The following is a 16,259-nucleotide window of genomic DNA, read 5'->3' on the forward strand; positions in this document are numbered from 1 at the left end:
CACGCCTGTCATTGGAGCCTAGTGTAAAGTTTGGCACACAGTGTATATTTTTAAGTACTCTTTCTTCTAGGAAAGTGACTGAATGAGTATTATAAACAGTTGAACCCACCAACCAGTAAGAGGTAGAGATAATTCCTCATCATATAATCGACTAATAAAAGAGTTTAGTAGTTGACAGGTAAGAAACTCCCCTTTGAACTTCTTACAAACCCCACCTTAGTTTAAATAGTCTGAAACGGAGATTAGAAGATAGCAAATTCATTTCTTCTTCCAGAAGTTTTAGTTTCAAATTCCATTTGTGTCCATGCCACCCAGAACTAGGAAACACAGCCATCCAAACATCTATGTTTTATTGTGCACTAAAAAGAGCTGATTGGCAATTATATTGTTGGAATTTCACTTTTATTTTGAAAATGCCAAGAATCTAGTCAAGTGGCCTAAGAAGAGAAATAAAGAATAGGTTATTGTTACCTAAGGATATTTTTTTAGAGAACATGCAGCTTAAATATTGGAGGAAGATCAATTTTTTAAACAATATGGAAAATAAATTTTCTATTAAAAACCAACCAAATATGCAAGACAATTTATAAACTGTAGTGATTTGAATGATCAGTGACTTCCATAAGTTCAGGAATTTGACACTTGACCCTCAGTTGGTGGCACTGTTGGTGGAGCTTATGGGACGTCTAGGAGCTGCAGTCTTACTAGCGGAGGTATGTTATGGGCAGGTGGGGAGTGTACTTTGAGAGTTCATAGCCTTATCCCACATCCAGTTCATTCTCTCTGCTTCCATACTATAGAGAGAAATGTGATCTTTCCGTTTCCTGATTGAGCCGCCTACTGCCATGCTTCCCTCAACATTGTACACTCTCCCTATGGAACCATAAAGCAAAATAAATTCTTCCTCCCACAAATCACTTTGGTCAAGGTGTTTTATCACAGCAACAAAGAGTGACTAATACATCTACCTAACAAACGTACGTGCATTTCAAGATTATATTTAGGCAACTAAGGATAGCAAATGAAGAGTTCCTATAGGAAATCTTATTAAGGTCAGTAAATGTTCATTTGTAGTGAAGATGAGTTTAGGGAAAGTAGCGGTTGATTAAGGAATGTTAAGCTTTCATCCATTTTGATGACACAAGTACCCATACTTTGAATCCGTTACTGATTCATGTACTTTTAATGGCATAATGGCCTCAAAACAGAAAAGCAAGTTCTAAAGTTAAACTCGGGAGTTTTATGTAGTATTTTAGTTTATATAGTATTTATAAAGTATTCCTCAGTGAGCCAAGATCTGTGATGGTAAGAAATCGAAAGCTTTTCAGCTACCACAAGAAATGGAGTCAGTTCCGTGTTCCATGAAAGAAGCAAGTCACAAGTACTTCTCTCGTTCTGCCTTTCTTCCTTTCCTTTCTCTCCTAGAGGCCTCAGTGACCTGTTGAAACAGCGTCTTGAAAGGTCTGCTGTGCTCCTCAGACATTCATTAACAGTGTCCCTTGTTAAGACTGCCAGTGTAGAGACTTAGGACTCAGGTAACTGCTGGAAAGCTTTGAGACACAGAGCACTGGTGCTTGGATGGTCAAAGATTCTGACTTGATGGGTCTGTCCCCAGAAGTTAATATTTTAAAAAGTGCTTGCTTCCAAGATTATAGGACTACTGTTGTTATACAGTAGACTGTCATACCACTGGCAATAATAGTGAAAGTTTATCCATAGCCTCTAATTTGACTTCCACTATTATTCCCAGTGGTATAACAACATTACTGTATTATAGAATAGAAATACATTTCTATAATTATAATTGCTTTCTTCATTATACAAACAGCATATTGATTCTTTGGTTACTTTTAAAAGGAACTAAAGTGTCTTATGGAGGAATGACACACTGCCTTACTATTTGCTAATCATTTACTCTTCATCAGCCTTGCTGTGCAGTTAAAGATGTATAAAATTATCTAGTCATATATAGTGTCTGAGTATATTTTATTGGTTTGCATGCAATTTTTTGTTTGTTTTTGTTTTTTTAGACAGAGTTTCTCTGTGTAACAGTCCTAGCAATTTATATTCACATTAGCCATCAGATTCTAATTGCAGCTCCTTCAGACATCACACCATGATGTCTGTCTTCTGGCTTCTGAGCAGAACTCTGAGTCAGTCTAACAGCACCAGTTATAGCCCATCCACCTAGACTTTTGACTGACTGATAGTCTCCAACCACTAGCCCCAAGACAGGGTTTCTCTGTGTAACAGCTCTGGCTGTCCTGTCCTGGAACTCACTCTGTAGACCAGACTGGCCTCGAACTCACAGAGATCCACCTCCCTCTGCCTCAGGAGTGCTGGGATTAAAGGAGTGAGTCACCACACCTTGCTACTTGATGTACAGTCTTAAATATGTGATTAAAGGGAATGGAAAAGCTCTCTTGCAAGTGGCAAAAGTTTGTCAACATATGAATATTGAAATATGAAATAAAACCTGCCCTTGTTAGGGAAAGTCTGGGCTAGACTGAAACCCAGCCTTTCATTTTGTAGAAAAAAGCATAGAGAGGAGCCCATATCCCAGGAGAGGTCTGCTTCAAATGTTGTGTGTCTGTAGCATAGTGAGAAGCCCATATCTCAGGGAAGGTCAGCTCCAAATTGTGTGTGTGTGTGTGTGTGTGTGTGTGTGTGTGTGTGTGTGTGTGCTCGAACGCGCATGCTGTGATGTGATGTGTGAATTTTGGTGTTTCAAATTCAATATAAGTAATCAATATGGTTGGAATCAACATTTTTATATAATAAAAGTGAAGTAAAATTTGTTATTTTCAATTAAAATTTCCTTCTAGGCAAACTCATAAGTCTTAATTTCTCTCTATGCAATATAAATATTTATGGAAATCAGGTTTTATTAAATAATATTTTAAAACTTCTAGTACCATATCAGAAACATAGTAAGTTCTCAATATAGAATATAACCATTAATATATCTATTATGATCATTTTAATAGTGTGGTTAGCCCTGCTCTATGTAGATTTCTTTTTCATGGGTATGGAGGACAGTAGACAGAGACTTTTGTGGCACAGGCTGTTGATTATATGGCCAAGGATGACCTTGCATTCTTGATTCTCCTGCTTCTACTTTCTGAGTGTTGGAACTATAGGTGGTCACCACTACATTCAGTTTGTTGGTTTTATTCAGTGCTAGAGAATGAACCTAGGACTTTGTGCATACTAGGCAAACACTCTGCCAAGTCATCTACACACCAGCCTCAAATTATGTCTTTCTTTTTTCTTTTCTTCCTTTTTTTATGTTTTTGGTTTTTTGAGACAGAGTTTCTCTGTAGACCAGTTTCTTTGTAGACCAGGCTGGCCTCGAACTCATAGAGATCCACCTACCTCTGCCTCCCAAGTGCTGGGATTAAAGGTGTGCACCACCACTACTACCCAGCTTTGCGCGTGTGTGCATTTGTGTGTGTGTGTGTGTGTGTGTGTGTGTGTGTGTGCTCACCCTTTGCCCCGTTTCTGGATCTTGTAACTGGAATCAAAATGGCCCATGGTAAAGGAACCCTTGAGAGGGCTTCCTGCAGTTTGGTCCCTGCAGTGCTTTCTAGTCCGATTTTAAGTCCCCATGGCCTCTCGTTTAGACATTGTATTGGGTCTTCTCATCTTCCATTTCCAAGAGTTTATCTATGCCTTTCCTATACCTCGTTCTCTCCAAAATTGCCCTTCCTCTTCTGCTATACTTTGCCTGTGCTCCCTGATAACAGCTCAGACAGGGATTTGAATTTCTTTTTAAATCCTTATCATTTCCAAACACTGGGAGTCATTCCAACATGGTTTCTCCATAATATTTTTAGACAGTCACCTGGATATCTATAGTATAACCACTCCCTGATTGTTTTAAAAATCACGTTTAGAACCAAGGGAAAACATACAACTAATAAAGACTTTAGAGGTATTGAAGTGTTGTTTACAAAAGAGCATTTTAATGTAATACTCCTAGCTCAGTTCTAATCATTATGGCTGATATCATTTGGAAGTACAATTTATTGGGCTGGAGATGGCTTAGCAGTTAAGAGCAGTTGCTTTTAGAGGACCTGGGTTTTGTTCTCAGTATTCAAATCAAGTGGCTCAGGACTGCCTGCAACTCTGGTTCCAGTGGATCTAACATCTCTGGCCTTTGTGGGCACCTGCACACATATGGTGCACATAAACTCATACAGGCACACATAAATATATCTAAATACAGATCTTTTTGAAAATTTTATTTTTAGGTATATATGTACGTACGTACGTACGTATGTATGTATGTATGTATTACATATGTACATACGTACATATGTATGTATGTTTGTATGTACATATGTATGTATGTACATACGTACGTATGGATGGATGGGTCTGTGCAAGTGAGTTCAGCTGCCAGTAGAGGCCATAAATGTTCCATCCTTCTGGAGCTAGGGTTACAGAGATTGTGAGCTCCCAACATAGGGACCTAAACTTGTGTCCTCTGCAAGAGCAGTACATGCTCTTAACCACTGACCTCTCTCTCCAGCCCTATAAATTAATCTTTTCTAAAAGAAAAAATACAATTTACTTATTCATTTATTTGATTAAAATAAATTTCCTAAGAATAATGGTTATATATAAATTCTGATTCCCAAATCAAAGTTTTAATTTTTAAAAACAGAAGTAACATAAGTTTGGATATGCTTTTAACACATATATGTACATATACAATTGCTTATTTCATAGTGCAGTGGAATAAATATTTTGAAAGGCTTAAGAGATTTGTGAATTTTTGTTTGTTTAATTTTGCCATCCTTTGTCTTCTGTTCCATCTACTAGTGGAATTCTCAATTAAAAATTTTAATCTTGATTTGGTAGTCTTAAAAGTATTGACTATTATTAATCTTCTATCTTTAAAATCTTCTAAATTATGTACGTAATACTCATAGAATGTGTGCTACCTCATAGGAGTTAAAGTATCTGTCAAGTGATTCCACGAAGGACTTAATGCTCTAAAGTCAAATTGGATATTTTTGTTAACCTTTATTCTTAGTGTATAAGAAAGTCTCCTTGGTGCCATTGGCTCAGCATTTTATAACATACTGAACACAGATGATTTCTTTGGTTTATTTTTGGATCTATTCCAAGGTCTCTGGCATGCTAGACAAACAGATCATTTTAGTTTTTAGGCCAGGCTGTTGGAATTTATAGCAGTATGACTATATTTTTCTTGTTATAGTCCTTTGATCATGACATCTTATGCCCTGTGTTTGTTAGGTTTGTAGCTCTGTGTGATATACTATTTTGATACCCACATCATAATATAAAATCCATCCTAATTAACAAAAACAAACTGATCTGGAGAAATATAAAGTGTGAACAAAGAGGTCTAGACCCACGTACAACATGCTTCACATGTGTGGCTATGGTATCATCTATGAGCTGACATGCAGCTGAACATTAACATTTTGATGTCATTCCCTTGGGATAGAAGGGTTTCCTAATGGGCTGTGATCTGGGTCCTTAGTAAAGGCAATTGCTGTTGCTTAAATAGAAGAGGGAAATAAACATTGCTCCCCCTTTAAGGCTACACATATATGTAGTGCATGCTCATCATCCAGTGTGGAAGTAGTGGGGCCTAATGTTAACACATACCTGAGAAGTCCAACTCCAGCATGCCAGAGAGACAGCTCCCTTCCTGGAGTCTGCCTTCTATTTTCTGTCTTTGAAAAGGAACTCATAGTTGTACTCTGACCTCAGGACATGAATGTAATGAAAAAAGATATCTTCCAGGTGGGCAAAAGACAATTTTAATTTAAGAATTTTTCTACTCACTATAGGAGAAAAGTATATGGGAAAGCAGTTGAGTAAGTGACATGGTCATATTCATAGGTGACATTTTCCAGTCTGTTTCGAGGCCTGGGTTTCAGGCTTTGGTGATTTTCATCATTTCCTTTTATCCTCTCACGTCATGGGTGGGGTACTTGTATCTGAATGGCAGTGCTTGCTAATTGACTGTGTTGTGTGTTTGAGCAGCAAGTACCTGGAACACTTTATTTCTTAACTTTTCTCTTTACTTTTGAAAATATGAGGTAGTTTATTAAGATAAATAAATGTGGGGGCTGGAGAGATGGCTCAGAGGTTAAGAGCACTGACTGCTCTTCCAGAGGTCCTGAGTTCAATTCCCAGCAACCACATGGTGGCTCACAACCATCTGTAATGAGATCTGGTGCCCTCTTCTGTATACATAATAAATAAATAAATCTTTTTAAAAAAGATAAATAAATGCCTACTTATTATTACAAAGAATAGAATCCCATCCTATCTGTTCTGTAAGATAATATTGACAGGTGGTTGGAGAGATGGCTCAGCAGGTTAAGAGCACTGGCTGCTCTTCCAGAGGTCCTAAGCTCAATTCCCATTAACCACATGGTGGCTCACAGCCATCTATAGTGAGATCTGATGCCTTCTTCTGGCATAAAGTCATACATACTTATATAGCATACAGATACATTAAACAAACAAATAAATAAATGCTAATATTGACAAATGGAGAAGCAGAGAATGGTCAACCTTAACTTCTGCTAATTTATAGCTGATCCTAGAAAATGAAATACTGAGGGTCTACATGCAGTGCTTGTTATGCTACTAATAATTGGTTTGTCTTTGAAGTGTAAAATAAGTGACTAAGCTTGGTGTTCTCAAACATACAAATAATTAGTCATAGTTTTTGTTGTCATATGTTTTAAACTACCTTTTACGTCTATCACATATTTTGCTCTTCATTTTTTAAAAAACACTGATTTATATGTGCTTTATAATGAGAATTATGGAATTATAAGTGTACTTGGAAAGTAATTTAATATAAAAACTTCTCAAAACAGTTGATTTGGAAACAAGTCAATGAGCAAATTCTATCTTTAAGACTCAGTTCAAAACTTTAAAATATGAGTGCTTCTTAGTGCCTCCAGTTTTTGATAATTCCTTTTTATTTTTCACATACATTGGTGTTTTGTTTGTGTGTATGTCTGTGTGAGGGTGTGGGATTCCCTGGAACTGGAATTGCAGACAGTTAGAAGGTGCCATGTGGGTGCTGAGAGTTGAACTGGGGCCTCCAGAAGAGCAGTCAGTGAGTGCTCTTAACCTCTGAGCCTTCCTCCAGCCTGCGTCTCTATTTTTAGAACTGTGTTTTGAAAAGGGACTATGATTGAAATTGAGCAAATGAATTTCTTTATTCAGGTTTTAGAACTTGGATTTTCCAGCCTCTGGTATGAAACCCTGTCGGTGTCCATGGTATACCTCAGATTTAAATAACAAATAAGAACGAGGTTTATGCTTACTTCAAGTTAGGAATGTTTACTCTAAGGGAAAGCTACTTTCTATAGGAGAAAAGGGCACCTTTTCTAGTCGCTGGCAGCATCAGAGCAACTGACTTGGTCTCCGTCCTCAGAGACTCTTGGCAGCGTTGCTGTGGTCTGGACTCTCACTTTCTTGCCTCACACTGAGTGATTCATTAGATACCAGTTTTGTATTTGTTTCTGTTTTACTAGACAGCGTAGGTATCAAATTTCCTTGTAAATTTTATATAACGGCAAAAATGTTGCTCAGTTCTATTAGCTTCTGTGGGTAAACTAATAAACACCGAAGTCTTTAAGTCCTAAAACTCAATTCAGGCTACAATTTTCCTAAATGTTGAGCAAGTTAAATCCTATCACGGCAAACAGCTATATTTTTATCCTCCTTTTTAAAGCCAGCTGGTGGAGTTTTGATTTATAGTTGACTGCCATCTAGTGGGTTAAACTATTCTTTCACGACGGCCCATTAAATTTGAGTGACTCGTTTCTTTATGGAAATGCCATGTTTTGGTGCCTTTTTAGCTGGCTGTTGTGTTTCATACAACTAATTCATACAGTGGCTGGAGCATTTTGGTGATGGTAACCCTTGAAGCAGTCAGTATAAACAGTGTAAATAGTACATATAAAGAAGTCACATTAAAGTAAACTGATCTCATTGACAGCTTTTGAACTTTGGTAATTAAAATTGATATCTATGTGAATTGTTGTTTTAATAATCACTGTTTTTTTTTTTTTCATTAGTTATAGTCTCTACCTACTTTTAAGATGTTTTTCTCCTATTTCTTTGCAGATGCTACAACTGTGGTGGCCTTGACCATCATGCTAAAGAATGTAGTCTACCTCCACAGCCAAAGAAGTGCCATTACTGTCAGAGCATCATGCACATGGTGGCAAACTGCCCACACAGAGTCGTCACCCAGCTGCCCCCCGGGTCTCAGGGGAGACAGGAGGCAGAGTGCCAGCCCTGCACATCGACTTCACCGAGGGAAGGGGGAGGGGGGCGTGGCTGCACATCACCCTTTCCTCAGGAGGCGAGGTCAGAGACGGCAGAGCTGCCAGACAGGTCACCCCAAGAAGTTTCTTCTGTGAAGGCATTTGTAGCAGCAGAAGAGCAGAACAAAAAGGGGCCCTCGATCCAAAAGCGGAAAAAACCGTAACACTTGCCAGCGCTTTCGACACCCGGTTGGGAAGTCTACCTCACGCAAGCACAGGGCAGTGGTATTCCAGAGAGCAGCTGGCCACATTTTAACTACTGCTGCGGAACAGACAAATCACATTGAAGCAGGGTGTCGTGTGTTGTAGAACTGAGATACTGCATATAGAATGTGCATAAGTGAGAGGGAGGCTTGGGGCTGTGTGTGTGAGGATTTCACATAGGAACGCAGGTATATACATATATACATTATACATACATACATACATATATGTATGTGCCTGTCTTTATACATGTATGTATGGAGACGTAAGCACATACTCTCCCTCAGATAATTGAGCATCTCCAAGCATTGAAAGTCCATGTGAAGCGTTTGAGGTGGTTTCAGAATTAACCCTTGGAATTTTTCCTAAATACCACTTATTTTATATTACATAAAAATAACCTCGTGACTGTTACCTTTCATGTGAACCAAAGCATGTTTCAGATCTCAGACTGCCAGTCAGATGGTACTAAAGATTTTGGGGATACTTGGTGCCTCCAGAGTCTGGATTCATCATTGTGTCCTGGTGCTGACTGATGGAGTGTTTGGCTGCGGCCATTTTCTGCCTTCTCCAGTTTGAAGGTGGTAACCTAACTTTAATGCCTCTGACTGCCATAAGTTTTTAATTTTTAGATACGTAACAACTCCAGAAAAGACAATGAATGTGAAGTTTCTGGGCTGATATTTCAGTTTTTTGTTTTGATTGTAATTTACACGCCTATTAAGAAAAATGAAGAGGAAGGTAATGTATAAATATCATGGTATGATCCTTTTCAGTGGTGTTTTGGTACCAGCTCTTTTACATGTTTCTGAGGTGTTTAGGGACCATGGAAACAGAAGCCTCCCTTGACTAAGCAGCTTCTGAACCAACACTTAGAACCGGAAGGTCTCCTTATTTACTACTGAAGCCTTAGAGGGAAACTAAACATCTGGGTATATTTTGTGACTGTTTTTATTCCCCCATAGAGTCCTCAGACCTGTTTCCAAAACAAACAACAGCATCATCGAAATGAATAAAATAGGGGGCTTAGAGTGAAAGGTAGATGCTCACAATTGCCGACAGATACAGCCCAGGATCGACACTAAACAGACAGTGTTTGGAGGCAGGCAGCCAGCATGCCAGGCCGGGAGCAGTCACCAAACGCCTCGCTGCTGTGTGGCTAGGATCCTTTATGTGATAATACTGATGGCAGTTACCTTGAGTATAGAGGCTGAAGTAACCGAGGTTATGGATTCAGGATGAGCATTCAGATGAATTCTCAGTTTGCTAACAGATTGGCTAGGGACTGATCATAGTATTGGTCTGTTTTCCATCTTGTTAAAAAAAAAAAATGGAGTTAGCCTGGTTCTAAATTTGATGAGCAAACTTTTGAAACATCACCAAGAAGGTACCAAGGAATTACAGTGAATAATTTTGGCAATAAATAGAATTTTATATGGGCCTGTTGGTATAAGCTCAGATAATCAAACAAGAGAGCATCATGACTCAAATGAGATGCATTCTACTGGGGATCCTTCCTCCTGTATGCCAGTCCTTTCCAGGTTACCTTGACTCTTTCGACAGTATTTATGAGAATTTCCATAGTGTTTTATTGACGTATCATTGTGCTGTAATGCAGAGCTTACTGTTGACGATATTGAATGTGATGTAGCCATAGAGAAGTACTGCCTTGCCTTATGTGAGGATTTCAAGCTTATTTAAATTATGTAGACAAATCAAAGTGTCACCCAAGTATAATGAACAAAGTAACAGTTGTACAAGCAAAATATGATAGGTCACTTTGAAAGTTCAAACCAAAGTTCCTTGACTATAGAAATGGGAAACTATGGACTTGAAAATTGGACATTCTGTTTACATATAAAAATTCAGAGCTGAGATCATTTTTAAAAATGAAAATAGAAAATTCTGAAACACTTGAACTATGGACCTTATGGGTGCAGTTGACATTTTTCAGCATCTGACCAGACTGAATTACTAAGAGCACATACCAAACCTATCTTATGATTAAAAGTTGGGGTTTATTTTTTATATGAAAATATTGTCATTGTTACATGCTCAGGACAAAGAATTTTGCTCAGGGAACGTACAATATAATGTTTTTTGTTGTTTCTTTACAGACTAGTCTATAGTCCTGCTTACTCAAAACAAGCCAAATAAATTAGGTCTTTATGTACGTACATGTACTTGTTGGTAACTACCTCTGAGTTTGACATTGATCATAATTCTGAATATCAGATATTGGTCCTCCTGTTTTTATTCCATGTGAAAAGCCTTGTAAAGCAAACTCTTCCACTCCTTGCAGATGTGAATCCACTGATATGAGCACTTTGCTCATTCACATGAGTGAAACATTCCGTTTACAGCAAATGGCTACCTCCTAGCTACTACATAGCACACCTTGATGCTGCTGCAGCCTTATAGGCTGCTGGTAATTCTCTGGTACAGACACTTTTAATCTGTAGCATAGATAGGCATTTACAACTGCATGTTTCTGGAAAATGCCTGTGAATAATAGGACTTTTCATGTTAGATAGCAGTCTCCAAGCATTTCCTTAAAGTTATCATGTATTGAGTTTAAGGAAGTATAGGCACTCTTTATCCTAAGCAAAACCACACAGAAATAATCTTGACCGTAGCTCTGCTGCCCAGAGGTGGCAGGAGGCTAACAGAAGCAAACATGGTATTGTATTTTGCTGACAAATGAATAAAGACTCCTACCCCTCCACTTGTGTCTTTGCTGTCCTGAAGGCAAAGCACACTGCAGCATTCCAAGCCCCAGGCACATACCTAACCAGCACCAGCTGCCATGGGGGCCACTGCCGGCCAGGAGGGAAGGGGTCTGTGGAGCACCATTTCTTCAGGGGTTCCTAACTGTGGTCTATGAATTGAGCCACCTTTTGACCCCTCCTCGTGTCAACACAAATGTAATTCCTAAGAATGGTGCACAGTCAGCCTTTAGTCTGCGAACTCTCCATTCTCTACACAGCAGGTCATGTGGAGACATTTTTATACTTGCGTTTCTAGTCTTTGGATGTATTTTTACAAATGAAATATTTAGGAAGATTTTTATCTGCTTATAACTTGGAAATTTTAGTGTGCAATCTAAAGGAAAAGATAAAGACATCACATTATTAGCATCAGTCCACTTCCCAAATATAGGATGTTTTTATTGCCAATTATTTTTGTACTCTGGCTCAGATTTATTTTGCACCAGTGCAGGCCTGCGTTGCCGCTGGTTGTATGTAGTGTGTGAATAGAAGCCCCCAAGTGTTAATAGACTTTTTAACATTCACTGTAAGATGAATTAGCCAGGATGTGGGGAATCTCATTAAGTCTTAAAGTTAATTTAAATTAATTTATCTGTTTTCTCTAAGAAATGTTTATCTTAAAATATATATGTAATTTCACCTTTGGTATAAAATCCAGAAACTTATGTGCAAGTGCAGCCCTGCCGACTTAACTTTTCTAGACGTCTTAATGAGATTTGTTTGTTTTAGAAAAAGAACAACTTGTTGAAAGCATCCAGTTCTGTCTTACATACTGTCAACAGCTTCTTCAAGATGTGCCTGTGTGAGTTGTGACCTAGTTGTTCATTAGCATGATAGGGTGACCTATGGCTCATTGTGGATCTTTATGCTTGGAGCAACGTACTGTACTGTAAGAAAGTATTCCAATATTTAATATGCCTGTGGCTTACCCCTTGTCAGTTCCCAGCTTGAAAATGATGGTGTGGACTACCTCGTCAGTCACTGTTTATCAGCCACAGGCACCTACCACCAAGCTGGCTTTAATTAGTGTGTGTGGTTTTATGGTGTTAACAACTCTAGCCATATAAAGACCAAAGTGAACCCTGATTTCTATATGTCTCTAATACAGTGTTTTATCTAGTATTTTAAAATTATCGTAGTTGATTGCCTCATAGTCCATTTTGATTCATGTTGTTTACAAGTGAAACATTTTAAAAATACACTTGAACTGTCGTTACAAAGAACAAAAGAGGAATTGATATTAGAATGGCATACTGCATTCTGTCACCTTGATGGACTGATCTGCAGACTTGAGCTTAGTACTGTCTTTTCATGCTGAATGTCTTACTCTGTTAACTATCGATGTCTTGAGGTTTAAAATTACATGATAGAAGATAAAAGATACAATGTTGGCATTTATGATGGGTTTGGAGATATTCTGTGTTGATTTCTATGATTGGGAAATTAAGTAAGTGGATAAAGGCCCTTTAGGATGAGTTCAAGGTTTCAGTGTGGTGGTAAACATGGAAGGTTTTTCTTCTGGAGCTTGTCTTCATCAGGATTGTCCAGTATTATCAAGCAGAGATTGTACAACTTGTTAATCAAGACACATCCTTTGTGTGGTCAGAAAGAATGTCATGAAGCTTATGAAAAAACCTTTTGGAGAAATCACTTTAAAATTTTCTTAACAGGTTTTTTCTAATTATGAAGGATTTGGAAGGAATAAACTAGTACCAGACATTTCCAGTGTTAGTGTCAATTGAACAGATGTGTGCAGTGATGATGCACTGTCAAAACTGATGGGTGAAACTGTTCTGTACGCTGTCCAGTCTCACAATTAAACTCATTTTCCACTCTATTCCTGGATGGCTGACTTTTATTATGATTTGTTGTTGTTTTATGACCCCTACATTATTTATATTTATAAAGACAGCTTTTAAATTATGTGTTTGTGGGTATGCATGGAGACCAGAGGCATTGGATCCCTTGGAGCTGGAGGTTCAGGGGTTGTGAGCTCCTGACATGGATGCTGGCAACAACTCAGTCTTATTCAGTGACTAGTGGACCTTCTCTCCAGCCCAGGGTTTTTGTTTTGTTTGATTAATTGAACCTTACCCATTTTAAGTAACTACTTAAAACTCCATAGTTTGAAGCCACTCATGTGCTCATGATCAGTGGATAGAACAACTCTTCTTAGGCTATGAAGAACTTTCTGTTATACAAAGTTTTTTGTTTACAAATGTAGTATTGTATTTTAGAAAATTGAATTTTTTTTTTTAAAGAATATAGGAGATGGGAAGATAGCTCAGTGATTAAGAGCACTGACCTGAGTTTAGTTTCCAGCACCCACATTGTAGCTGGAGAGCTTTTCTCCAGGTCCCACTAAGCCCCAGCAGTCTGGTAGCCCACTTATAAAATGAACGCACAGACACTTTTATTACTTAAACTGCTTGGCCATTAGCTCAGGCCTGCCACTGTCTAGCTCTTACTCTTATATTTAGCCCATTTTTATTAATCTATACTTTGCCACATGGCTCATGGTTTGCCAGTACCTTGCATCTTGCTTATCCTGGCGGCCGCTGGCAGGTCTCTTCACCTCCACCTTCCACTTTCCAGAATTCTCTTCTCTGCTTGTCCCACCTATACTTCCTGCCTGGCTACTGGCCAATCAGTGTTTTATTTTAACCAATCAGAGCAACACATTTGACATACTTGAACATCCCACAGCACCACATGGTGGCTTACAACCATTTGTTAACTCCAGTTCCAGGGGATCAAGTGCCCTCCTCAGTCCTCTGTGGGTGCTAGGTACAAACAAGGTACACATACACATATGGAAGACAAAAATAAATACATAAAAATAAATATTAAAAAAGAAAAATATGAAAATATATAATACCTTTACATGCAAATAACTTTTATTGATTTTAAAATGTGAAAAAACTTCTAAGATAGTCCTATGATCTAGAAATAACCAATTAACAGTTTTGTTATTTTTCTTATGTTAGACAGATGTGCATGTATATACACATGGGGTTCTACATGCCTACATTAGACAAAGTTTGGAGCTTGACATTTGACATTTACTTGGCATTAGATGTAGTTTGGAGTTTTTCTTCAACATTTGTTATACCTTGTCTTGTTCAGATAAAATTTGTTCAAGGGACTGGAGAGATGGACAGCTCAACATTGAAGAACACTGACTGCTCTTCCAGAGGACCTGGGTTAGATTCCCAGAATTCACATGGTGTCTCACAACCATTTTATTATATACTTTTAAAAAATACTGTTTTTATTTATGTGTATAAATTTGCTTATAGTATGTATGCTTACCTTGTTTGTGCTTGGCACCCTCGGGAGACATAAGAGGGCACTGGATGCCCTGGAACTGGAGTAATAGATGGGCTGTGAGCCACCACATGGGTGCTGTGAAGCACACCTAGGTCTTCCACAGGAGCAGCCAGTGCTCTTAACCACTAAGCCATTTTCAACTCCAGGGCATCCTAATCTCTTTTGGCCTCTACAGGTACCAAGCACACGACCAAGTAAAACACCCATACACATAAAATTCAAACAAATTATTCAGAAATACCAGTTTTGATGAATGTACATTTCGTTTGAAGTTGAGCATTGTCGGGTACATTGTCAGAAGGGGAATCCCAGACAAGAAATACTGTAAAAAGACCAAAACCACAGATGGGCAGTTCACAGCTAGGTAGTGAGTGAGAAAATCAACTGTGTACCTGACGGCTCACTGGGTGCCCGCACTGGAGGCAGCTAGTGTGACCAGGGGCATGAGGACAATCTCCTGACCCAGCACCCCCTTTGTTAGCTCCCTCAGAGCGCTTCCTATTCCCCAGGTGCTTTGGGAATAGAGGACCAAAGAGGAAGTTGTCTTCTGATCAGAGGAACAAGGAATTCAGGGCTGCCCGCTGCAAAGGTACATTTGAAAGACAAACCCCAGAGGAGGCTTCTAGGGAAGAAAGCTCCCAAAATCCTCAGAGATTCTTCTAAAAAATGACTGCATTTACTATACAGGGAGGCAGGTGTGCCATGATACACACATAGGAGACACAGGAGATTGTTCTCTTCATCCCTCAGGTCACCCACTGAGCTATCTCTCTGATCCCATATAGATTGGTTTTTTAAGACAATGACTGAATCTTAAGACTTGAAAGAACTAAGCCAGGTGGTGGCGGCATGTACCTTTAATCCCAGCACTTGGGAGGCAGAGGCAGGTGAGTCTCTGTAAGTTCGAGGCCAGCCTGGTCTACCAAGTGAGTTCCAGGACAGCCAGGACTGTTACACAGAGAAACCCTGTCTCAAAAAACAAACAGACAAACAGAAAGTCTTAGAAGAACTAGAAAGATGGCCCAGCGGTCAGGAGCACTTGCTGCTCTTCCAGAGGACTCTGGTTTCCAGCACCCAGGTCGGGTGACTGAACCATCTCTACTCTAGCTCCAAGGGTTTGATATCCTTTTCTGACCTCTGCAGGCATCACCTCCTGCTTACACATGAATAAGAATAGGATACATTAAAGTAAGTAAGAATTACACTGAAGAATAAACAGAAGAGAAATTATACCAAACCTACAATGTCTGAAGATCATTCAGCAGATGAGGTTAACAGGCTAGAAACAAGAAGGTTAAGTGCCCAGGAAGATGGGTCAGTGGGTGGATCCGGATGCTAGGGAAAACTGAACAGCACAGTATATATGTGTGCACCACCTAGCAGAAGCTTGGAAGAGCAGCACTAGTGTTTATTTGAAATGGGAGTACAGAGAAAAATAAATACAATGGAATCACTAGAAAACAAGCATTGAGAGTTTTCAAGATTGGGACTGGAAAGATGGTTTAGTGGCTAAGAGCATGGGCTGCTCTTTAAGAGGACTCAAGTTCAATTCTCAGCGCCCATGCCATAGCTCACAACCATCTCCATCCCAGGCCCTCTCTGGCCTAGCTTTTTTGTTCAC

At 39.0% G+C, this 16,259-nt stretch overlaps 1 protein-coding gene across 6 annotated transcripts in view; it reads left to right on the forward strand.

Moving 5' to 3' along the window:
* Lin28b (lin-28 homolog B) overlaps positions 1-13,145 on the forward strand; it is a 102,563-nt gene extending 89,418 nt beyond the window's left edge. For all 6 annotated transcript variants that reach the window (XM_036169227.1, XM_036169226.1, XM_036169225.1 and 3 more), the window contains one exon: positions 8,134-13,145. In XM_036169227.1, coding sequence (XP_036025120.1) covers positions 8,134-8,500 — 367 coding nt within the window. In that variant the 3' untranslated portion in view covers positions 8,501-13,145. The remainder of the gene's footprint in view (positions 1-8,133) is intronic.
* The last annotated feature ends 3,114 nt before the right edge of the window (positions 13,146-16,259 follow it).

Source organism: Onychomys torridus, chromosome 19 (assembly GCF_903995425.1).
Source record: "Onychomys torridus chromosome 19, mOncTor1.1, whole genome shotgun sequence".
NCBI classification, from domain to species: Eukaryota; Metazoa; Chordata; class Mammalia; order Rodentia; family Cricetidae; genus Onychomys; species Onychomys torridus.